The 25,831-nt window shown below is 42.1% G+C and overlaps 1 protein-coding gene and 1 gene segment (V, D, J or C); both read right to left on the bottom strand.

Moving 5' to 3' along the window:
* Window positions 1-25,831, bottom strand: part of LOC102522090 (T cell receptor delta constant) — a 258,099-nt gene that overhangs the window by 6,979 nt on the left and 225,289 nt on the right. Inside the window, exon 4 of one of the 2 annotated variants that reach the window (XM_032481657.1) lies at window positions 2,154-2,199. In XM_032481657.1, coding sequence (XP_032337548.1) covers window positions 2,154-2,199 — 46 coding nt within the window. Of the gene's footprint in view, window positions 1-2,153; window positions 2,200-7,101; window positions 7,182-25,831 lie in introns of those variants that run through there. The other variant, XM_032481659.1, reaches the window with a different exon arrangement.
* Window positions 1-25,831, bottom strand: part of LOC102522345 — a 268,545-nt gene that overhangs the window by 92,159 nt on the left and 150,555 nt on the right.

The raw sequence follows: 25,831 nt of genomic DNA, 5'->3' as shown, positions 1-25,831 counted from the left end.
CCACCTGTGGACAGTATCTCCAGGAGAGCACCATTACTTCTCTGTTGCCCTGAAGTTTGCTGGCTGTGTGGCTCCCGTACCCTGCACTGGCTGTAGACTCCTGAGCCCTGGGCAGAGTCCTCAGATTCAGGGCTAACGAGGGAGGTGAGCATATAACTGCTCCTGGCAGACCCAGATGAGGATGGGACCTGGGAGATCACTTAGTCTGAGTCAGGCATGATGAATTAATACAAGTTCTTGGCAAAAAGAGACAGGGGCAGATTGGATTTTGTCATCTGAGGGAGAGAAGGCTCTTTTGATCTAACTCTTTCCTTAATAACATCATTCTTCTTTCCAACTCTCCCTCTTCCTACACTGTGACCACGACCCTTTCTGCTCATAAACAGTGGTGAGACTTCCCTTATCTCGAACTTGCCTTTTCCTGGTTTCAGTCCCTGACCAGGGGGCCAGAAGCCTGACTAAGGGCTTTATTTAAGCAATTGTAGAAGACTTATCAGTACGAATCCTCAGAGCAGAGTCTCTAAGCAATACACAGAACATTTTCTTAAGAGAAATCTAATGAATTTGTCCTCAAAAATTTCCCTGGCTCTTTGCAATAACAAGATAAAGGATAGATTTCCACTTTAGAACCCCCTAACTTCCTGAGAAGCTTCATTCATTCAGGGCTATGTCACAACAACTCCACTGAAGTAAAAAGCATAACTTACTTGGTTCCACGGTGAGTTGAGTCCCCTTTCCAAAGATAAGCTGTGCTTTCAAATCACCACTTGAGATGGCCTTACAAAAAAGCCTCACTACCTATTTGCCCCCCTGTCTAGTCCATCTGTTTGGAAGTGGGTGGGTGGAGCAGAACAAGTTAGCTGGAGCCATAGAACTTTGTGAGGGTCCCTGAGATCTAAGCATTGCATTTTGGCAGCTTTTTTGATGTGTGTTATCTTCTGCGTGTTGACATTTAGAGAAGTCCCCAGGTTTTCTGCTTTTGTCTCCTCAACCTGTCATCTCTTCCCCCCAGATCTCGCTTCACAATCACATTTTCACAGGGAGGAAGGAATTAATTTGGTTTTGCTGAGAATTGTCAAATGGCTACTGTCAGCAGAAACATAGCTTTAAGGCTGAAATCAATCACAAAGCGCTATGCCTCAGCTAGAGGTGGAAGGGCCCGACGGCTGGATCAAGAGCCATTGATACAAAAGCCTTGGAGTCTCCTGAGAGGGCTACCGTTTGTATAAGGACTTTACTACTTACAAACAGCTTGTGTTTACAAACATCACTGAACAGACTCCAGGAGGTGATGTAATTAGGTCTATCTTACAGACGAAATCACCGGAGCTGAGCGTGGTGAAGACAGTGGCTGACCTGGGCCCCACTCTCAGGTCTCCAGACCCCAGTTTCCATCCACTGACCAGGAGTAATAGATCACAGGACTGCAAGGAGCCTCAGCTGTCATTTGTCAAAACCCCTGTGGTCACACCAGGGCTGATTAGTGGATGCAGAGGGGGAGCTTTGACTCCTTTTTCAATCTTTTTCATCAAATCACAAGATCCTCACTGGGTCATAAGACATTCATATTGTTGGACTGCCTTCCTTTTCCTACTATGCTGTCCCCTTAGAATTGATCTGGGTGGTAATCCAGATCACAGTGTGCTAAAGCTGCAAGACAGCTCGGATAGCATCTGAACTAGCTAGAGGGCGACTCAAGTTCAGTGAAGCCAAGGCACAGAGCTTGTCAGCCAAAGAGAAGGGTTGGAATTTGGCCCTTTGAATTCCTGGTCTTTGCATTCCTCTAACATGCTCACCGTCACACCTCACACTTACTAGATGTACTGTATACAGTTCTGGCTATGGCCTTGACCTGTAAACGGCGAACGCATGGGTGTTAAGTAAGCTGGTTCTCTAAGGCTAGTCAGGCAAAGGGAAGACCCTCCAGGAAGGATAGTGGACCAAGAAGACCACTGCAATGCATACCCACCCCGGATTTGATTGGAAACTCAGTCCCTGATCCTCAAACCATCCCTTAACCATCAAATTACCCGCTGGAGGGGTTTTCAACAACCTGAAAAGTGCTTCTCAAGCTGATGACTTGGGAAAATGTTTAACAAGAATAATAGCCAAACACAGTGGTCAAAAGAAGGAAAATATAACGAGTCACTTACGTGGTTCAACATTCAGATAGGTTCCTTTGCCGAATATCAGTGGATCCTGCACTGCTGGTAAACCCAGTCTAAAAACTGCCTTGCTGTCTCCTTACCGCAACCCTGGCCCCAGCTGCCAAGTCACATGATAGCCATTGGATGGGATTTTCTGTCTCATCTGCTTCATCTCTTTTCTCCTCAGTCTTAAGGGCTACCCTTCAGCACAAAGCAGGAAGTGATCCCTGTGTCAAATAGAAATCTAGTCCTTTGCCAGGTTATCATCTGAATTTGTGCTCTGAATGAGAAAGACTGGAAAAGGATTTCTTCGTTAGATCAGGAGCAAAGAAAAGTAGACTTGATCATAGAGTGGTGATTCTCAACCCTTAAGCTGCACCTACGTGGGACAAAGACCTAGTGGGTTATGTGCCCCACTCGGAACCTTTTAGGAGAATTCCACTTCATAACCAGTCAAAGCTTGGCATCGCTGACAAGCCTGGTGCAGCAGCCAGACTTAGTATAGAACAGAATTAGAGTCTTCGGTACATTTTAATAACATATTCATGAATATCAAATTTGAGCAAGCTTTAATGACATACTCCTACTTAGAACTGACAGTTAAATTAGCCTCTGTCATATGTAAAAATCAGAGTCTATGAGATTGCTTGCATGTCACTCAAAAAATCCAAGGAGAAAAATATGCATTTTCAGATCAGTTTACAGCCCGTGCCGGCCTGCATATCACACTTGGAGAATCACTAAAATGGAGAGTGGTTCTTAGTTGTGATGAAGTGGGAAGATGTCAGAAAACCTGAAATCTAGTTCGACTCTATTTCTTATTCTGCAAACTAGAGAGCCCAGGTGTAATTATTAGAATGTTTTCTAGGTGTCGACTCAGAGTAAAAAGTTCTAGGATGTAATTTCACTAAGCTCAGAGCTTCCCGGGGCAGGACTGTGGGGAAAGGTTGCTGAGGGAGAAGAGAATCCTGTTTTTTTGGTGTATGACATGACAGGGCTCACTTCTTACAGCTCAGGGTGAGGACTGGAATCCAGGTTTCTGACCCCCTTGGTCTCTTCCCAAGGTCAGATGTGACCGCCTTTCCCGTCTCTAACCTTCCCTCTCGAATCCAAAAGCCAACGTTCTTCCGGTGACTTACAAGCCACCCTGTCCACATTACCAACCTGACTTCATTTGCAGATTCTCTGCTGGTGACTCAGTCTCCTCCAGCTCCCCGGCCCCCCTGCATCCTTCACACACCCCAGGTAGTACCTTTGTTCCCTCTGCCTGGAAATGCTCTTCCTCCAGGTGCCTGCATGGTCCACTCTGCCAGCTGTTAGACTCTCTACTCAAGTGTCACCTTTCCAATGAGGCCTTCTGTGACTCCTCTGTTAAAAATTACATGCTGCTCCCTCCCACGAATGCTCTTTATTCCCCTTCCCTGCTTTATTTCCCTTCACAGGGCTTATTACCATCTAAAATACTGTACATTTTATTTAGTGAGTTTGCCACCTGTCTTTTACACTAGACTGTAAGCTCCAGTAGGCATGAATTTCTGTTTTGTTCATGCCCATTCCCCTCCCCCACCCCCTTGGCACCTGGAAGAGTGTCCGGCACATAGTGACAGGGACTTGTCACAGGTTGAGGACCTGAGATCAAGCTTGGCTCTGTAGGTTCCTAGCTTGCTTTCATTTCTATTTCCTTTTGCCTTATACCACCACTGACTTGCTCATTCATTCATTCATTCGTTTATTCATTTGTTCATTCATTCAACAAATATTTATTTACTGCCCTCAGCGTATTCGTGGATACCGTAAGGCACAACTCAGAGCCCTTGCCCTTCGGGATGAAGGGAGATAGCTGATAAGTCAGCATTCGGAGTTTCAGATGGGCATGAGGCTATAAATATAAAGCAGGAGAAGGGGACAGCAGGAGACAGAGGCGGTTGAAGAACTCACTAGATGTGACGTTTGAGTAAAGACCTAGAGAAGGAAAGGGAGAAAGCTGGGTGAGACGCTGGGGGAAAATGGTTCCAGGCAGAGGAACGGCAGACTATGGCTCTGTTCTGGAAGATGCTTATTGTGAGTGAGAGGGAAGGAATGCCAGTGGTGGGAGGGGAAATCTATCTGTTGGCATTTTAGAAGCGTGTTGAGGAGCCTAGGATTTTGTGGACTCCTCTTGGGGGGAGGTGGGGAAGAGAGATGCTCTGATCATTATCTGAACCCTTCTGAATTTAGGAATCCTCGAGCCCCAGGGTTGTAATACAGGGAATGGGCCTTGCCTGGAAAATGCCTCTTTCGGTAATTGGTTTTGGTTTCGGGGCAAGAGCCCGGCCTTGGTGAAGGATTGCAGTGGGGATGGCAGCTGCGAGGGAAACTGCTTAACTATTGCTTTAGACTCTTCAGGCAGCTTGGAAAGGAGCTCATTAGAGGCCTGAGAGGGCGGCTTGGATGTGCCCCAATCGAACTGCAGTCCCAATAGAAGAGCAGAGTTCTTAAGGATACAGATTTTGGAATCAGACAAATGATGTAAATTTTGACTTTGCTAAACTGTGTGGTCTTGGAGAACACCCCCTGATCTGTAAAATTGCAGGTAATAGTACCTAATTTTGCAGGATCACATGAGAACTGAGTAGCATGACATTCATTAATACAGTGCCTAGCCCAGTGGCTCGATACATAGAAGACACTCAGAAGGTGGTGGCTGATATAATGATGATACATAACAGTATATACGATTCTAAGCCCACCCAATGGCCCACTTGCGTAAAGATGTTCCTGACAACTGTGGCCCTTTCTAAGTTCCTGTCATTGTCACAATCTGTAGCACATATTTACATGGTGGTACGTTAGTCCTTGCTGTTTTGTCCTGTTCTCTGGTTCTGCTTTATGAAGTTAAGCGGCACCCCCAGGTTTTCTCCATGCAGAGGGCTAAAAGCTATGGTGGAACTGGGGCTGTGGGTTTGTGCAGACCTGTCCGGCACTAACTGGGAGCCCTGCAGGTAAGGACTAGAAAGAAGTTCCTGAGGAAAGAGAGCATCAGAAGAAAGTAGGCTCTGAGAAGATGAAGGCTATGGGTTTGCAGCAATGCCCCTTCAGTCCAATATTTGTTGGCTAAAAAAGAAGGCATTGTACAAGGATATTCTGCATCTTGCCCTCTCTGGATGCCCCTTGTCTTTTCTTTCAAAGGATGATGGAATGCACCAGCTCAGTGTTTCCTAAACTTCAGTTAATCACATCTCTTTTTGGGTGGGGTTTTTTGTTTTTTGGTCACATCCATCTGTCATATTATTTGCCAAATGATTTTCTTGAAATTTACTCACTTTTTGACTTAAAATACAATTAAAAGGAAACTTTAAATCACATGGGTTTGATCACCCAGTTGTACTATGCTGATATCCATAAAAAGATAGTGCAATTAAAAGGAAAAGAAAGCCTGTCTACGTCCCATCTAAAACCACGTGCTATGCAGTCTACACTTAGAGACACAGCGGGTCAAGTAAGTCAGTAAGCAGGACTTAATCCAGAGCAAGAACTTGGCGAATGAAGGGAGGTAAGGGAAGTCAGTCACCGACTTTGTTGGGAATGTGGATAAACTATTATTATAGTGGGAAATTTTAAAGCCAATGAGGTCTAAAGGCTCAGTTAGTCGAATTTTCAAAATCTTACTATGATTAAAAAAAAAAAAAAGAAAGAATTTCTCTGCTCTGATTCTGCTAGCCAGCTTTGGGTCTCCACCTCTCTCTGGATGCAAAGCCCCTGCTCCCCTCGTCCCCACAGCGTGTGAGGTCTGGGGATGCGCAGCCTGCACTCTTTCTTTTCCCTTCCTCTGCCCTCTACACTTCACACACCCTGTCCTGACAGGACTGTCCTGTCGCCAGTCGTTCTCTGAGAGGAGTCCACCCCATCATGCTCCTCCACCCCACCTCTCTAGAGTCTGCTTTTACCTTAGAAAACACGAGCTGAACACCATAGCATCAGGCTAGGATGTGCTGTTACTTTTCCAGCAGCCGGCTGAGCAGATTCGGTGAGACCCCATTCTAGACTTCCCTAAGATCTTTGAAATGGGTTTAGTGTTTATTTACTTCGTTTTCTAGCTTAATATTAATATGTATTGTTTAACTGGAAGCTTGTGCCAAATGGAGATTGCTGTCTTTTTAAAATTTTTTTTCAAATTAGGACACAGTTGAATTCAAATGTCACTTAAATGACACGAAAAGATCCCTTCTGTGTTGAGTACCATCTTTTGACACCGTTAGCATCGATTCCTTTACCACAGTTAATTGGGGAGTGGCACCGCCCCCTCTTAGTGAGGACGATGGACACCGCGAATCCTTAGGGAGCGCCTCCTGGCTGAGTCCTGGGCTTTAGAGGAAGCACTGCACATTCACTTTCTTGTGCTTGGGGTCTGGTCTCAGTGGGAGTCAGAATGTTCCAGCTTCCTCGCTAGTCACACAGCTTCCATTTGCAGCTCAAACAATTAGAAACAGATTTCTGGAATTGGTTCCCCTTTTCAGAAGAGAAACCGGGCAACTCCAGTGCCCATTTACCCTGGCCTCACCCTCTGTGCCCAGGAGGCTGACTCAGTTCTGAGCTCTCCCAAGAGCAAGAGAGGGCAGAATTATGTGGATCTAGAGCCACTTCAGTAGAATCACTCAGACTTAGATCAACCTTGTTTCCGGTCAGTTCTGAGTCTTCTAAGGCAGTTGGGCCAGTGACTCTGTGGGCTCTTCAGGCTGACCCAAAGCCTGTGTTTTGGGCAGAACCTTCTCAGTTTCCCCTGAGCCACGTGGGGTCTTTCACAGTTCCCCCCCACCCCCAATTCCTATGGAGGGGATTAACCGTAGTTCACGTCTTCCCCAAAGTCCTCCTTGACACAGTGTTGATGCTGTTACTACCCATTTCACGTTCCCTGATATTTCTGTCTCCTCAGATGGAGGATTAACCTCAGAGAACAGATAAATGAGCTACTTACTTGGTTCCACGATCACACGCGTTCCATTTCCAAAGACGAACTTGCCTTTAGTAGATACAGCACAGTGCTTGAGGGCTTTCCAAAAACCTCAGCAGTGCTCGCACTTTTCTTTTTCCGATCAGCTCGAGGACTGGAGGATCTCGAGGGCTCAGCTCTTTGAGAGATGGCGCTGGCTGCTTATCCGACTAGTTCGTGATTTAGTCAACTGCAGATAAGGGTGAGTCTGCTTTTGGGGGGTTGAGGTCTGAGGAATAGGTAGGAGCGCCCTGTCCTATGGTGAACATTTCCGCTATAACACATTTCACGAAGTTCTTTATTTTTTCTTTTTTAACATTTTTTATTGATTTATAATCATTTTACAATGTTGTGTCAAATTCCAGTGTAGAGCACAATTTTTCAGTTATACATGAACGTATATATATATTCATTGTCACATTCCTTTCTCTGTGAGCTACCATAAGATCTTGTGTATATTTCCCTGTGCTTTACAGTATAATCTTGTTTATCTATTCTACAATTTTAAAATCCCATCTATCCCTTCCCACCCTCCACCCCCTTGGCAACCACAAGTTTGTATTCTATGACTATAAGTCTATTTCTGTTTTGTATTTATGCTTTTTTTTGTCTAAAAAACAAAAACAAAAAAACATTTCACGAAGTTCTTGAAACTGTTGCTTTATCTTATTTTAGATTTTTCTCACTTCCTAGACCCACTCTCAGTCTTGGAAAACTGGCATGGCCAAGCGGATGGATCTTGGATCTATGACTATTCCAGAGTCAAGGCCTTCATAGACCACAGTGATGCTTTAAGTCAGATGACATGAGGCGTATCAGCAGGTGACAGGGCAGTGGGCAACACCAATCATGGACCGGGGATTTCAGCCTAGTCACTGTTAGAATGAGCAACTCTGGCTGGTGATGGCCTAAAACAAGCCCCTCTCTTTAAATCCATCTTACCCAAACTGCAAAGCAAAGCACTCAGGCAACTCTCTCCAGGGATGTGGATTCAGAAATTCCAAATGGCTCATTTTTGCGATGTAACTCTCTTTTGCAATAGAAACCGAGACAAGTTTAGTTTTCAAGAAACACCTTTCTCTGTTCCTCAAAGATGGTTGAAATGTCAGTTTTACTCAAGAGGAAACAGCAGCAAGGGAGAGGCCAGATGTTGGGGTTCACCTCTCCTGGTTTGGACAACTTTCTGGCATCCTTCTGGGTCACTGAGAAGTGGGGACAGCTACTTGCTGCATTAATCCCCCTGGGGCATGGTAGCCAGGCTAAGGATTTCCCAGGGAAATGCTGCCTGTGACCCTGCAGTTTTTGTACAGGTCTCTGTGGGTTTTGTATCACTGTGAGTCTCCTGGCCACAGTGCTACAGAGCTTTACAAAAACCTCCCTTTGATTTTGCCCAATGTGGCCTCTGAGAACTACAGGGCTGGGTGTGTTCTCCAAGTCACGCTCCAGCAAGATCAAAGGGAATTGGCCTTAGGTCAGGGCAGGCTCACCCAGGTGCGTCTGTCTGAGGTTCTTCTGAAGCCCTGGATAGATCTGCCCTCGAGTTTGTGACTAGAACGGACCGAATTGTGATGTCGACTTCCACTGTGCTTTCTGGCCAGTCTACTCTCAGATGATTTCCCACAGAGAGAGGAGGACCTGAGTGTCTCAAATGGATTCTACAAACTATGGGTAGGCGGAAAATGTATTGACCACATAATTTCTCCTGTCACCTGCTAAGTCTCCAAATCTCCTCTGCCTGTTCCCTTTACACATGGAGGGTGTTATACAGAGGAAAGGGTTTTCACATAAACTTAATTTTATCCTCCCCACTGACTTGCTGGGTGCTAAATGCAGGGCCAGTAGCCCATATGCTGCTTTGTGTGACTTTGGAAAATGTGACCTGCTGGGCAAATACAGAGGCAGCTCTTCAAGCTTGACAAATAGAGGATAGCTTTGTGAACTTTATGAAATGTTTTCCTTTTCTCAAGCTGATGCAGCTCCACACCAGGGCCTTGGCTCAGACAGCAGATCTTGAGCTGAATTTTCACCCCACCTATCCCTTTCACAAGGAGCCCTTGTGCCAGACACAACTTGTGTACCTCCCTCTCCACTGACTTTGGGGCATGGCCATGCTTTGATCCATAGATTGTGAGTGGAAGTGATAACATGACAGTTCCAAGCTGATCCCCCAGTGGCATCACAACATGATAGCTCCCCAGTATCCTCAGGAAGAGACGGTTTGGGACACAGGCTCTGGCTCACCTCCCTGGGCCCACGTCCTGTGCTTGTGCACCTGCTCCCTTCAACTCCGCTGCCTTGACCTGCTCACTTCCCGAGAGCTCCATGACCTTTCATACCTCTTTGCCTTCGCCATGTGATGGCTTTTGCCTGAAGTGCCCTTTCCTTCTTCAGTTCCCCGATTTGGTCCCTAACCGTCCTCCTTAGATCCCATTGATTTACTGGTCTGAGCTTAGCTGCTGTCTTCCCTGCAAAGTCCTGAGTGAGTGCTCAAGCCTGGCCTGGGTTGGATGCACCCCCTTTCCCTTGAGTTTTGTGGCATCCAGTGCTGATCCCTCCCATCGCACTCAAAACCCTTTCTCTCATCTTCATCAGTTAAAGACCTTTGAGAGAAGGGGTTTGTCTTGTGTATCTCTGGGTCCCCTGTGCCAGCACAGTGTCACTGAGTGAGTGCTCAGAAAGTGTCTTCTGAACCCATTTAAGAAGGAGGTGTTTCCTAGTGAGAGAGGATGTGCTGGAAGTGACAGAGTCACGGCCAGAACCCTCATCTTCCCAGTTCCTAGTCCCTTGCTCTCCCTGGCACTGGGCTGTCCTATGGAATCTTACATTTGTTCAGTGGAGCACAGCGCCATTAGTTGTAAACAAGTTGATTTTTAATGTTAGCCGAGTTAAGCGTCATTGGGAAGATAAATTTGCTGTGATTTTCTGCACACCATGAAATGTATTTCAAAGCCAAACAGAAATGAGTTTCACGTTGTCTACATATTTGCAGTATTCAGATCACATTCTTTTCACTAACATGAGTAATCAAGGGTCAGCGGTGCCTCCCGAGAAGCCTCGTGCGTGTCACAGCTGGGAGAGGCTTCAAGGATCATATGTTCACTCCCTTATGTGTTCAGATGAAAGACTTTGGAAAGATCCAGAGCAGTTTCAAAGCTGGCCAAGGTACCCAGCTTCAAGGAAAGTACAAGAAATGAGGTATCGCAATTCCTAGTGCAGCGATATTTTTCGATCCTCTTGGTAAATACTCAGGCTTCTTGGTCCTTTATTTTGACATTTGTTATTTGAAAGTGTCTGCGAATCCTCTCACCTGCAGCTCATCTCCTTCCCCGCAGTGGCCGTGGCATGGCCTGGGCAGTCTGGCATTTTATTTCTCTATGTGGCTTTTCATTGCTGTAAGAGATGCTCTTCTGTGGGAAAGAGGAGGGACAGGCCCAGGGTGGGTGTATCCTGAAGTTCAGCTCTTCCTGGAAGGAGGCCGGGCCATTCTCAGTGCCAGACAAGTGTATGCACAGAAGGGATCAGATGACGGGGGCAGTGTGAGGGCTCTGAGTTTACTATATTATTGTCCCAGCCTGGGTGGGACCAGGCCTCCTGCTTTGTTGGAGACCGAGAGCACTTGGAGAAAAGTTCTGGGATGCCAGGCCAAGAAATGCAATAGGGATTGGACAGGGGCATCCCAGAGCTTTTAATTTTGTGATAGTGGACTTCGAACTGGCTTCATTTATCTTCTCCCCCTGCTCCTGATATTGACACGTCCTCTTTGAGGGTTGTGGACAAACTGTAGTGTATTTAATGGAGAAAAGCAGGCTGTTGAAAAGACTTCAAACCACATACAAGAAGGAGCAGCTAGAAAACTTCGGGGAATAGAGACCAAAGGAAGGGAGATACTCGGGTGTTTGATCATAGTTTCCAGACAACCCTCAGGGTAGAGCTGCCTAATATTAGAAGACAGCTGGATTCACGTGTCTGCTTATGCCTTCTGTCTATTGCAATGTATTGGTATGGTTGAAATGTATGAGCAAAACCTGGCCTTACACAAATATGTGGTCCAAAAAGACAGGTTAGTTGCAATGTGAAATCAGAAACCGTGTTAATGGGCTTTTCATATTCTATTCCACTGAAACCTGTTGATCTAGCTTGCATTTTAGATGGAACTTTCACCCATACTTTGTTTTGTAACATTAACCATTTGTCTTGGGGAATCATTGGTTCACTTAGGCATCTGCTTGTCACATTTCATTACACAATGTCACAGTAGTTAATACAACTACCGTATCTTTATTCATTTTTTTAAACTTTCTTATTTTTCCATATAAACCATGTTTTGCTAATGTTGACTAAAAAATCCAGCTAACCAGGTCCGTTACCTTAATTTTTTATTTTTATTTTTTTTTTTATTGAAGTAGTTGGTTTACAATGTTGTGTTAGTTTCTGGTGTACGGCATAGTGGTTCAATTATACATACACATACATATTCCTTTTCATATTCTTTTTCATTATAGGCTATTACAAGTTATTGAATATAGTTGCCTGTGTGACACAGTAGGACCTTGTTGTCTAATTTATATATAGTGTGGTTAGTATCTGCAAATCCCAAACTCCCAATTTATCCCTCCCCTAGCCTTCCCCCCTGGTAACTATAAGCTTGTTCTCTATGTCTGTGAGTCTGTTTCAGTTTTGTAAATAAGTTCATTCTTTAAGATTCCACATATAAGGTATATTCATTTTTTTAAGATTCTGTATATAAGTGATATCATATGGTATTTTTCTTTCTCTGTCTAATTTACTTCACTTAGTATGACAATCTCCATGTCCATCCATGTTGCTGCAAATGGCATTATCTCATTCTTTTTTATGGCTGAATAATATTCCACACACACACAAACAACTTATTTATACATTCATCTGTTGATGGGTACTTAGGCTGTTTTCATGACTTTGCTATTAATAATAGTGCTCCTATAAACATTGGGACAACCGCCAATATCCTTAAATCAGAGCAGTGTGTAAATACTGGTGAGCCATCCAGCTCATGGTGGCAGATACAAGTTTCCTTAAACTCTTATTTTTGCCTGAAACCTTAGATTTTTAAAAAAATAATTGTTGACAATGATCTATTGTTTTTCTTAATGTGACAGGCTCATTTTCATAAAATTGCCCGACAGCTACCCAAGTCTGAATAACCATGGTTTGTCATTATTTCAAACAAAATGATGTTTCCTGGAAAAAGTAGCTAGTTCAGCTTGTATCTCAAACAATTCCTCAAATGTTTTCCTTTGAGATAAGTTTGATAATTTAGAATGCAGCAGAAGTGCTGTGTACTTCACTTTTGTTACACAGAATACTAAAAAGACAAACACTCAAGAGTTGAGATTTAATAAAATTCATAGTTTTACTGCTTTTCCCAATGTTATGGACTGAATTGTGTCTTCCTAAAATCCGTATATTGAAGTCCTTGCCTCCAGTACCTCAAAATGTATCTGGATTTGGAGATAGGACCTTTAAAAAGATGGTTAAGTTTAAATGAGACCATTTAGACTGGATTAGAGTGAATCCTAATCCAGTCTTACTTGTGTCCTTATGAGATGAGAAAATTTGGGCACACAGAGGGGAGAGACACAAGGGGTGTGCATGTACAGAGTCCACATGAGGACACAGGGAGAAGGTGGCATCTCCAAGCCAAGGAGGGAGGGCTCAGGAGAAACCAGCTCTGTGGGCACTTTGGTCTTGGATTTCCAGCCTCAGAACTGTGAGAAAATAAGTTTCTGTTGTTCAAGCGTGTAGTACTATTTTGAAATGGTAGCTGCTAATTAATACAGTCAATGACATTTTTAAGTGAAACTGCACTTTCCCCCTCTCCCCAAATATAGAAATGAAGGATACAATGACCACTAATACAGAATTGAGGCCTCTGCCTTGATTCATGCTAAGGTACCAGCCTGCTTCGCCCACTATTGCTTTTGCAACATCAGGGCAAATGTCAACACAAATAAAAAGGCAAATGTTGTTTTGATATTATTATGAAAATGGATCTGCTCTAAAAATGAGAATTTCATTTAAAGTATTGTATTTATGAATTGTTTTTTATCCCTGAAAAAAGGGCTCTTCTGATTTTACTGTGATTGGGCCTTAAGCCCAGTCATTTTGGACAACCTGGGGGGAAGTCTGGTATAGTCTCCTTCCCCCATGCATTGCTTTTTCTCTTGGAGACTCACAAAGAGTCATTGGACCTGGTGTGCTAATGGGTGGTTGTGATCCCAGGATGAAGGGATTGATCCCTGTGCTCTAGGATCAAACACATGCAGAGTCAAGAGAAGAGTGAAGGAGAGCCCAGGCTTGGTAGGGTCTCAGATCTGTGTTGTTAACATTGGTTGATCCTCTGATTGGATGGAACATTTTTTTAGTTCCCAGGAAGTATCTTTCCAAAGCACACAGTGTGTCTGTTTGGGTGGGGATAAGTGGTGTCTTCGCTCTGGGATGAAGACACTGCTTGGAGTCATTAGGTCAGAGAGAAGACTCCTTGAGTCTGAAACAATATTCCCTGTGGGGGAGGGCTTGTGGCATCCTCAAGGACCAGCTCAAGATTCATCTCCAAGAGCTCTTCCCAGCTGACTGTACCCAACAAAAAGCTCCCTGCCACCGTCTGTTTACTCACATAGGCCTCTGTGATGACTCAGGCTTTACCTGTGGAGGGTCTGTGCTCCCCATCACCTCACTGGGCGTTTGTTCAGTGCTACCCTATAACCACCTTCTTTCCTTCCCTACTCCCTCATCTGTCAGTTTTCTCATCAGAATGAGACACTTGAACTGTAGAGTTTAGGGATTTAGTGTCAGATTTTCATTTGTGAATCTGCTTCTAGTATGACCTTTAGAATATATTATTTAAGGGAATATGGAATCTATGCACATGTCCATTCCAGTCTGATGAAATTCAATTCACAACAACCACTTTCAAAGTACTTGTTTTTTCCTGGGCATTGAACCCTTTGAAAGGAGGAATCATGTATATGGACAGAAGTGGGTTCACCTTCTTGCCTCATCATATGCTAGTGTGTGACCCAGTGCACAGCTCACATCCTGAGTTCCATTCCCTTTGCTTCTCCACAATGTTCTCTTTTATGTTGTCATTGGTCTATTTAGTAAATGTTAAAATGTGGTGAGAGTATTTATTTTGATGACTTTGTTGATACGGGTTCGCATTCTGAAACTGCTGCAGTAGACAACATGGAGTAAATCCCTAAGGAAAGGAGTCGGGGCAAGTGGACAGTCAGCTCTTATATTATTTCCCCATGACACTCACAGGCTGCGCATCGGTGCTGAGACATACACAGCGGATCGCAGCTAGGGTTTTTGAACAAAGGCTTCGTACACTTCCCCCACTGTGGTCCACGTATCGTCACAGTGAAACACAGCAGTACAATAACCACCCTCTTCCTTTCTCCTTTCCTTGGCATCTTGCCATCACCACCCTCTGCCTCTAGAATACCTCAGAAATATCTTTTCTCCAATGCTGGTATTGTGGTTAAATGCTATAAAACTCAGGTGCAAAAATAACTACAATTACAGAAATCAGTAAATAAAACACTAAGGACCTAAAAGAAAAATGGGCAAAGGACAAATGAAGAAAGTCACTCATTGGTTAATAAACTAAGAAGAATAACTCTCTAGCAATAACAAATGTTAAAAAGCATTAACAACCAACTTTCCCCTCGTTTATGCAGTATTTATCTTAAGAAACAAACCAACTTAAAAAAATATATATTCAAGCAGTGTTTTGTTTTTTTTTTTAAGAAAAGCTGATGTTCCCAATGCTGGCAAGATGTTGGTAATAACATAAATTGTTATATTTTTATAGGCAACCAATTAGTTAATATCAAAAGGATGAAAATATTCATTCTAGTTTGAGCAAATATTTCCACTTAGGTGCATTCACTGTGAGAAAATACCATATATGTTCAAGTGTAAAATTAGGTTTATTATCTTTGGTGAAGACAAAGTTCTCTCAATTTTGATTGTTTGCAAAAATTGCAAAATGCGGTATCAAAATGCTGTCACACAATTCTTTGATTTTGTGCAGTTAAGTACAGTTTAATGAAGACTCATTCACCTCCATGGATTCTTCTGAATGCCAGCTGATGAAATTAGTGTAAAAGATGAGTATAACTTGACAAAAATTAGAAGATATTCTTGGGCGTATGACTTTGGAATTACATGTTCAGTATTGTTGAAACAAATCCTTCAAAGTAAATGTTTCATTGTTGAGGTCATGAATATTCACTTAAAGGATAAGTGGCAACACAATTGTAATGTTTGTGGATTAGTATTGTGGTTCAAAATACTTTAGAGGTAGCTTCATATATGCATTTTCAATGTGCTCTAATTGAAACAATGTAGACACAGGTGAGTTTGATATGCTTGGAAAAATGTTTGAAGATGAAAAAGCAGCTGTACTGATGATAAATCCATTGTTTTGAGATGCTAGAAAGAAACTGAAATAAATTTTTATGAATTATGAGAATGGAAAAAAGCAATATTTCAAAATTAATAATCTGTATAATATGTCACTTCAAATATCTATGTATAACTAAATTAATGCATTAAACTTTTTAAAGTAGAATGTGATGAATTTTTTCTTTTTTCTTTTTGAGTAAAAGCAGATTTATTTAGAGAGAGTTAACACACTGCACAGAGTGTAAGGCAAGAAAAAGGCAAGGAAAGAGGTGTGGGGATTGGGTGCTCAGGTTAAAGTAAAAGTAGGTACACAGTCCACAGAGTGCAGACCTTCTCCCAAGAGGAGGGAGTGTAAAAGGCCCCTAGGCGTGGTGTTGCCAGTTTTTATGGGCTCAGTAGCTTCACAGGCCTACAGGTGGGACCATTCCAACTGCCCTGGAGAAGGGGCCGAGATTCCCAGGAATTGGGCCACCGCCCATTCTTTGGCTTTTTGCGGTTAGCTTTGGGGCTGTCATGGTGCCTGCGGGCATGTTATTTATCACACTGTTAAAATGAGCATATAATGAAGCTCAAGGTCTACTAGAAGTCAAACCTCCCACCAACTTAATCCTCAAGGCCAACTGGGAGTGGAAACTATTTCCAGGCTGAGTAGGGGCATTGACCCTGCCTATCAGGGAGTAAAACTCTCTGAATGCCTAATCAAGGGGACCCAGGGGCAGGACAGCCTTTTGTTTTTGTGTCAGAGGGCGGTGTATGGGCTGGAATCCTTGCATAGCCATTGTCTCGATGTGGGACTGTTGTAACCGCTTTCATAGCCTTATGAATTGAATCTTCTTGAAGATGGAGAAGCTTTGTAACAGCAGTCTGACAGTCTGTAATGACACAAAGACTTAAAAGGCATGGTTAAACTCCTGTAATTGATAAAGAGACTTGTTTGTAATTACTAGAATCATGATTATATTTAACTTAACATATTAAAGAATCCTAATTAACTTAATATCTAAGCTACCTCAGGATTCCTTTAAAGCATCTCAAAGTCAACTGGAGCTACAAGAACTTTTAGAATTTGTTAAATACTTAAAATCCTGATTAAGCATGAAACTTTTTACTTTTCTACTGTATATTGAAATATTTTTATTTTAGGAGCTTTAATTGGATGTATTCAAGCAATTATGATCTGTTGTAATCACTGCTACATGCTATCATTTGTGTTTCTTAAACAGGTACCTGAGGTATTGTATTGCCTCGCAAATGTAGGTCTCTCCTGGTTCCTGTTGGGACTTATAAGTTACAGGTTTTATTCCGGACAGATGATAAATCCATTGGTTTGAGATGCTAGAGAGAAACTGAAGTAAATTTTATGAATTATGAGAATGAAAAAAGCAATATTTCAAAATTAATAATCTGTATAATATGTCACTTCAAATATCTATGTATAACTAAATTAATACATCAAACGTTTTAAAGTAGAATTTGATAATTTTATCTGCAATTTAATATATTTATATCTTCAGGTTGGCAAAAACTTTCATTTTAAATCTCCCGATTGAGGGAAAGTGAGGACTTACTTTAGATCATATATGCATGTATGTATATATATACACATGTATGGTTGTGTATATGTAGTTTATATATATATGTATATATATATATATGTATTATATATATATATATGGTGTATATATATATATATATATATATATATAAAGTTTTCCTCATATAGACATACAATTTCAAATAATGAGAATGTTACATACGAATGTGTTCACTATGGCAATTTTTGCAATAAGAGAAACGTAGAAGCTGCCCAAATTCTCCATCATATAAGAACTGATTTAACCATAGTATATTCCTATGTGCAGTATTAATGTAGCTTAAGAATACTGATTAGTAAAAGTATCTAATGACATATGGAATTGATTTTATATTGTTAAAAAAGATGAAATGTGTATATGGAGTATGATTACATGTACAGAGTATACAATAATTCATTGAAAAAGAAAACTGGGAAGGAATATACCCAAATAGTAACCGTAGTTGCTTCTTGATCAGTTGAGTTTCTTTTGACCTAGAACACTGAAATGAACTTCAGGGAGGGAAGAGCTCGGGTCACTGAGTTATAGATCCCAACCATAGTAGTCTTCCCAGGGCAGTCATCCGCTGAACTCAGGATGATCGTTCACTGCTGAATAAGGTCAACCATGCAAAGTTATCCCTGCTAGTAAATTAAATCACATATATTTTATTTATTTTTTTTTTATTGGCCCCAATTCTGTGCCTCTTCCTGAACGTGGGAAGAGAGGTGCCCTCTTGGAGTCTCCAGACTCTCCACCCCTGATCCACACTGAGCCTCCAAGCAAAGAGAGAACAAGCGTCCATCTTTCATTTTGGGCCATGTCCTCAGGCTTTGAAAATTCTGCTGTGGTTGTTCAGTCTTCAGCTTGTGGCTGTTATCTCTGTTAAAATACAGTGTTCCCTCCCTCCCACTCCAACCTCAGGAAACCTAAAGCCTCCGTCTGTTACCATTGTTTACTAAATTAGTATGAATGTGTTCCAGGTCATTCTTGAGATCAGATTTTGATGGGAATAGAATAAAAGCATATGAGGCATGTGATGCGGAGGAGGGTCCAAGAAAGGGCCAAGAAAGATGAGAATGAAGAACCATGGATGACCTACTTTCCAATAGCAGAGGGTTGGCAGCTGGCAGCCTCCCTTAGCTCTTGCCAAGACTTTGGATCATTCCAGCCACAGCTGAGAAGCTTTTTCTTTTGGTGGAAACTGGGGGATTCAAAATACCATACTTCCTGAATTCTCATATTTTCTATCAGAGAGGCTAAGAAAGTACACATCCTCATACTGACCCTTTATATTTTCTGGGGAGATAAGGCTAATATAAATCAAGTGCTAAGTACTCTGAGTCCACAACAGCATTTTCCCTGATGCTGATGTCCTCGTGTCTTCTCTTGCACTTTGACCCCATGCTTCCTATTTTTCTTAGTGCTACTAAATAGGCACTGACCAGAAAGGACAGTTTTCTTGGAGCAAAACTAGTAATACACTTAGGGAAAGCCAAGTTATAGTCTTTTACAGACAGTTGGAGCACAAGGACATCCTTGCAAGGCCTGGCAACAAACTAGCAATAACATTCTGATGAGCAGAATCCGCAGCCCCGTTGTCCTGCATGGGGGAAAAGGAAAGGTCTTTCTGCTCACAGGCTCTGAAAGCCTGTCTAGTATGTGATCACCATGTGGATTCAGAGAGGGAGATGGGCAGGGTCAGTGATACAGAAAGGTGTTCTGGGCAAGTTTTGGATAGATTTGCAGGTGTCCCTAAAGTACATGTAAAGTGGTAATAACCTGTTTTCCAATAATTCCCTTAACTCTCAGCCTCTTAGACTTAGTCACAACTCATCCTTCTCAGTTCCCAACAGGAAGCATTAAATCCCTGAAGATGCTCAGGAGAAAGTCTCCCAGTGTCTCTCTTGGGCAGGTGTTAGATGACTGATGGGATCACAAGTATGGGAATTTCTGAGAGGCCGATTCTCATGCCCTGCCCCTGTGGATGCTTCCTGGGTGGTTGGCAGGTTGTGTCCCACATCTGTTGTGAACTGGCCCAAAGCCAGCAGCTCTTGTTCTCTGAACTGGAAAGGAACTGAAATGTGGGGTGTCAGGGGGTACAGGAACCACAGGATGTGACATTCTGGGCCTCTGGTACCTCATAAGGAGGATGCATCTGTTGGATTAGGTGGGTGGTGAGAAGCGTGAGTCAGCAGCAGATTTGAGGAGCTTCCCAGGAGCCAGGTCCCATCTATGCCACCACTTTCCACCTCTCTCTTAGAACATGGGCTCTTGCAGGTTTATTAGCCAATCTATATAGTCAGGTCTGCCTTCTGGGATGAGTGTGATGGCATCGACAATGCTGAACAAAGAGATCCTCGTCCAGGTGTCGTGAAGACCAGGTGGTTTGGGGTGTGAAAGCAAAAAGTAATGGCATAAGCATCCTAACTAGCCCCTGGTGGCAAGCAACCTATCAGAGAGAAAGTCACTATAGGAAGAAAGTGTCCATTGTTTTTCGTATGTAAATAGAGGTTAACAAATTTTGGTACAAAACTGCCTTCTGTTCTACACATTCATTCTACACTGATAGTTGGTTCAATTAGTGTATGTGGGATAGAGTCTTAATTTTCATCACCGAATTCTCTGTATGCAGAGACAGTAGGCAGGAAGTGGGAGACATATATGCAAATGTAACTATAGGGTGGTTAGAGACCTGCTTTACACCCAGCTCTTGGAGTCTGCTTTGGAGAGGGAAAGATTCTACTCTTGAGTCAGATTCACATATTTTTGAGTCTGAGGCTTAACAAAGAGTATGTTGACTTGTTCCAGGTTATTTTTGAATGGACTTGATCTGCCCATAAATACATGGGCAGAGTCCCTCTGAGTCAGGCACCTTAAAGAGTTGTAATACCACGCAGTTCAGACAAGGTCCCAAAATGCTGCACTGGGGACAGATCTCTGAGAAAAATGTCCACAGTGGTGCAAGGTGGTCCTAAGTTTCCAGTCTATGTGGTGAAGGGTAGGACTGAGAGGCAAAAAAAACTGGAATAGGAAGGGAGCAGTTTGCATCATTTCCCAGTTGAGATTCACATGGTCTGGGAAAGATCATTGTTGGAAGTTGTAAAGCTCAGGGTGAAGGGAGGCTGGGAACAGAACTGAGAGGCGGAAAGTTTGTACACCATCAACACTCAGTAGATTTCAGAAGAAAGTATGAATTATAAAATGGAGGCCCAGGGATCAAGATTAGAGAAAAACAGTGAGATTGTGAGGAATAAATGCTGCAGAAGACTCTCAAAAGACTCTAAATGAATAATTGGCAATGAAGCAATGAACCGGACCTTTTTTTTAATGGTTGCCCGTGTGTTCCAAGTTAATCCAAGCTTGAGTCCTTTGCTCCTGATTTGTGCCTGGGAGAACAAAGAAATGGAAGAGGAAGTCTGTCCAAAGAAGTGTGTGGAGAAATTAAAAAATTCAAGTTGTACATTGACCTTGTACTGGAAATGAGAACGTACAGGAGAGCCCTTTGGGAGTCAGCCTCAGAAAGGAAATACTAGAAAATGCAAATAAACCAGAGCATTTATAGGAAAAGAGGAAATTCCCTGCTGAGTGAATGGTCAGGCTTATCATAGTTTGGAATGTGTAATATCCCGTCAGATTTTTGGGAACAGCATTTTTGTGAGCTTGGGTCTGGATGTCCTGTGTGAAGTAAAAATGGCAGCTGGTGTTTTGTGGTAGTTCAGTCAGGGAGACACAGGGGACAATCAGTCTGGCAGTCACTGCAGCTGGGCTGAGAAATTCACAGGGAAATTTCACTTTTGCCCCTGCAGTTTCTGTAGAGGTCTCTGTGGGTTTTGCAGCACTGTGGAGATCCCACCCACAGTGCTACAGACCTTTACAAAAACCTCCCCTTGGTTCCCACTAACCAGCCTCTGAGAACCCCCAAGACAGGATTCTTCTCCAAGTCAAGCTACAGCAAGACCAAAGAGTCTTGGCCTTAGGTCAGCGCAGGCTCACCTGGTGCTTCTGTCTGAGGCTCCTCTATCCTGCTGCCTAGATCTGCCCTGGACTTTGCACTAGAATTGACCTTCAGAAACCATGGCATCTTCTTCCTTCTGTGCTTTCTGGCCAGTCTGCTCTCAGACGGCTTCCCACAGAGGAGGTCGTCAGACTTGAATGTCTGACGTGGATCCCACACGCTGTGGGTAGGCAGAAAATGTTTGTGGTCAATGTAATGTCTCCTGTCACCTGCTGAGCTCCCCAACCACCTCTGCCTGCCCCAGTTCACACACGGAGGGATTTGTACAGATGAAAGGGTTTTCACATAAACTTAATTTTATTCTGTTCTTTGAGTTCCTGGTCGGTAAATACAGGGCCAGTAGTACCCCTTCTGCTATTTGGTGTGACTTGGAAAAGGTGACCTGCTGGGTGAACAGGGAGGAAACTCCTAGGGTTTTAACTTTGGCAGGCAGAGGACACCTTTGTGAAATTTATGGAAGGCGTCCTTTTCTCCAGTGGATGCGCCTTCACACGACGGTCTTGGCTTGGCCAGAAGAGCTTGAGGTGAACTTTATCCCCACTTGTCCCTTTGGTGAAGAACCCTTGTGTCCCACACACCTGTATACCTAGACACAGTGACTCTGGCTGTTTTGTTGATGCTTTTTATTTATCTTCTTATTGGATATCTGATTTTTAACATAATAATGCCCTTTTTGGAAACTTTCACCTGGCCTTGGTTTTCCTTTGATCTCTGTGTCTATCACTGTGAAAATAAAGTGATACACTAGGGTCATGGAAAGTGACCTCATAAATGTTAACCATTAAAGAAGAATGTGAAATGTGTTATTATTAACAAGAGGGAGCAGGATTGAAAAAAGGTTGAACTTCACACTTTTCCTGGGGGATCTAATCTGAATCCGTGGCTTACTTTCAGTATCACAATTTTACTGATAATCTTGAGACAAGTCCTTCCCATCCTCCATTCAACTGCATGCCTGCCCTGTGAATGCCAAGCAACTCTATCTCCATACCGAGAGTCTAACACTTTTGCGGATTCGGAACTCAAAAAATAAGTAGGAGAACAGGAGAAGAAGAAATATTATAGTCTCAGAATCAGACCAGGTAACAGGAGAGGGATTGGGACTGAGAACAAGAAAATGAGGGCCTCAGGGGCCTTGTGGGTTAGCCTAGGTGCTGGTTTAGGTGCTAGTCTTTGAAATGGCAAGAGATGGTTGGTTAGCGTGTTGAATAATAGCTTGTTTCTGATGAACCCCTGTGAGCCTCACTGACTCCCTCCTAGTGCTGGTGCAGACTTTCTCAAGCAGCCAAGAGAAACTGGTTAGAATAGAAATAGCTATATGATTATTTATTTTTAAAAAAGTTGGGAATGACAAGGCAATTAAAGAGTACACTAAAACCGAAACTTTGCAACATTGTGGGCCTGAGGCCGTGACTCCTGTGGCCCCTGGCGGAGTGTTCTGGTTGCTGAATCCTAAGGAGATGGGGCTGTTGTGCTTCCCAGCTCTTCACTCCTCCCTGTGAAGGGAGTATCTTCCAGGGACTTTGCAGGGCCTCCGATACAGGTGGGTGTGCATCCCTGAGATATCTGGTATATATACAGTCTTCAGTCTTTTATTCTGACGTTTGTTATTTGAAAGTGTATCCTCTTAGCCTTACAGTGGATCTCCTTCTCTGGAGTAGCCATAGAACTGCCAGGGCAGCCTGATTACTTCTTTCTTTATGTGACTTTCATTGTTGTATGAGATGCTCTTCTGCAGAACGGGGAGGGGCCGGCACAGGGTGGGTTCATCCTGACGTCCAACTTTTCCTGGAAGGACGCTGGGTTGTGTTCTCAGTGCCAGGCATGTACATTTCTGGTAGGAATAGACATAGATATGGTGTGTGGGGACTGAGTTTCCCATGGTATTGTCCAGTTGGCTCTGACCAGGTCTCTTCTTGAAGACTTAGAGCACTTGGAGAAAATTTACGGGATACCAGGAGAAGAAAGGAAATAGAGATTGGACAGGGGCACCCTCTGTTTTTGGAAGACTTGGGATTGTGACTCTGAGCTAGCTTTATCTCTACTTCCTACTTTCAAGACTGACATGTACTCTTTGAGAATTACATACAAATGCGGTGTATTCAAAGAAGAGTATCAGACTATAAAAAGACTTCAACCATGTATAGAGAGGAAGAGATAGAAAACATTGGGGAAAGTAGACCAAAGGAAGGGAGTTCATGGGGATGCTGGATCACAGTCTTTTGACAACTGTCAGGGAAGGGCAGGCTTATTAAAAAACAGATAGATTTTCATGTCTGCTCATACATTCTATTGCAATACATTGTTTTTGTTGAATATACAAAAAAAACTTGGCCTCACACACATATGTAGCTTGAAAAGATAGGTTAGTTGCAATGTGGAATCTTAAACCATGTTAATACATTTTTCATGTTCATTTCCATTAAAATCCTTTGGTCTAGCTTGCATTTTGGATGGAACTTTCACCCATGCATGGCTTAGTAACATTAATCCATTGGTCTTTGGGAAATAATTGGTTCACTGAGTCAGGCAACTTCCAGATGCTGACGTGTTTCATTATACAATATCAAAAACATTACAGTAGTTAATATGACCACCAATATCTTTAAATCAGAGCAGTATTTAAATACTGGGGAGCCATCCGGCTCATGGTGGCAGATATAAGTTTCCTTCAACTTTAATTTTTGCCTGACAGCTTAGATTTCATTGTATTTTGAGCAAATATTTCTACATTGGATAATTTACTGTAAGAAAATACTATACATGTTGGAATTTAAAGTGAGTTTTATGATCCTCAGAGAAGATAGAGTCCCCTTATATTTGATTCTTTACAAAAATACAAAAAGCAATATAATAATACTTTCATGCAATTCTTTGATTTTGCACAGTGAAGTACAGCTTAGTGAAGACACATTCACCAGGAATGTTCTTAATCAATGCTGGTTCATGGCTACTTCTGGAAGTCAGCAGACGAGTTTAGTGGAAAAGATGACTAATTAATTTAACAGCAGCTTAGTAACTATTCTTGGGAGTATGCCTTAGAAATGACAAGTGTTCAATATTGCTTAAAGAAATCTTTTAAAGCCAATGTTTTGTTGTAGAAATCATGAATATTCACTTACAGGATAAATGACAACCAACAGTCCTAATGTTTATGAGTAAATATTGTGATTCAAAAATGTTTTAGTGATAGCTTCATATGTGGATTCCTAATGTGCTATAATTCAAAGAACTTAGACACAAGGGAGTTGATATGCTTTCGAAAGTGTTTGAATATTTTAAAAAGCACCTCTACTCAGCCTTACTTACAATAACCAAGACACGGAAACAACCTAAATGTCCATCAACAGATGACTGGATAAAGAAGTTGTGGTATATTTATACAATGCAATACTACTCAGCCATAAAAAATAATAAAATAATGCCATTTGCAGCGTGGGTGGACCTGGAGATTGTCATTCTAAATGAAGTAAGTCAGAAAGAGAAAGAAAAATGCCATATTGATATCACTTACATGTGCAATCTAAAAAAAAAAAAAGCCAGACAAACTTATTTACAAAACAGAAACAGACTCACAGACAAACTTATGCTTACCAAGGGGGGAAGGGGTGGGGAAGGGGTAGGAAAGATAAATTAGGAGTTTGAGATTTGCAGATACTAACTAATATATATGAAATAGATAAACAAGTTAAACTGTATAGCACAGGGAACTATATTCAATATCTTGTAGTAACTTATGGTGAAAAAGAATATGAAAACAAATATATGTATGTTCATAGATGACTGAAGCATTATGCTGTACACCAGAAATTAACACGACATTGTAAACTGACTATACTTCAATAAAAAATATAGATACAAGAAAAAAAAAAACAGCTCTACTTGTGACAAATACATTGATTTGAGATGCTCTTGAGGAATTTGAATAAAATTCTATAAACTGTGAGAATGAAAAAAATAGTATTTCAAAATTAATTATAATATTTGGTTTAAAAATGTATGTATAACTAGACTAATACATTAATACATTTCAGGTAGAATTTGACAAATTAATCCTCACATAAGAGAGTTTATAGAGTCAAGTTGGCTACAAATCTTTTTTTTGAATCTTCTAATTGAGGGAAAGTGGGGCTAAGTTCTCAGTCTTAAGGGGACTGATTAAACCATAGTATGTTCCTAGATACAATATTAATATAGTTCATTAAATACTGATTGTGAAAATTTATTATGCTAAAAAAAGATACAGAGTGTGTATATGGAATATGATTACATATACAAAATATTAAATAATCTATATATTGGAAGGAAAACTGGGTGAAATATACCAAAATAGTAACTCTAGTTGTTTTTTGGTAGCAGTCGGATTTTCTTTTGATATAGGATTCAGTCATGAATTCTAGGGAGGACAGAACTCAGGTCATTGAGTTTTAGCTCCCAATCAATGCAGACAATCTGCCCAGTGTAATCATCCCCCTGAACTCACTCTCTAACAAGGATGTATCTTTCACTGCTGAATGGCTGTCAACTACTAGAAAGCAATTCCTGCTACTGAAATGAAATCACTTTAAATATACTTATCTGTCTATAGCTCGATCTACCTATCTATGCATATCTTGTTTTTTTCCCTCTCGGCCCCAGTTCTGCCCTCTGCTGCAGATTCTCTTCCATGGGC

This window comes from Camelus ferus, chromosome 6, assembly GCF_009834535.1.
Source record: "Camelus ferus isolate YT-003-E chromosome 6, BCGSAC_Cfer_1.0, whole genome shotgun sequence".
NCBI classification, from domain to species: domain Eukaryota; kingdom Metazoa; phylum Chordata; class Mammalia; order Artiodactyla; family Camelidae; genus Camelus; species Camelus ferus.
The sequence above is the reverse complement of the archived record's forward strand: the minus strand, read 5'-3'. Positions and strand labels throughout refer to the sequence as shown.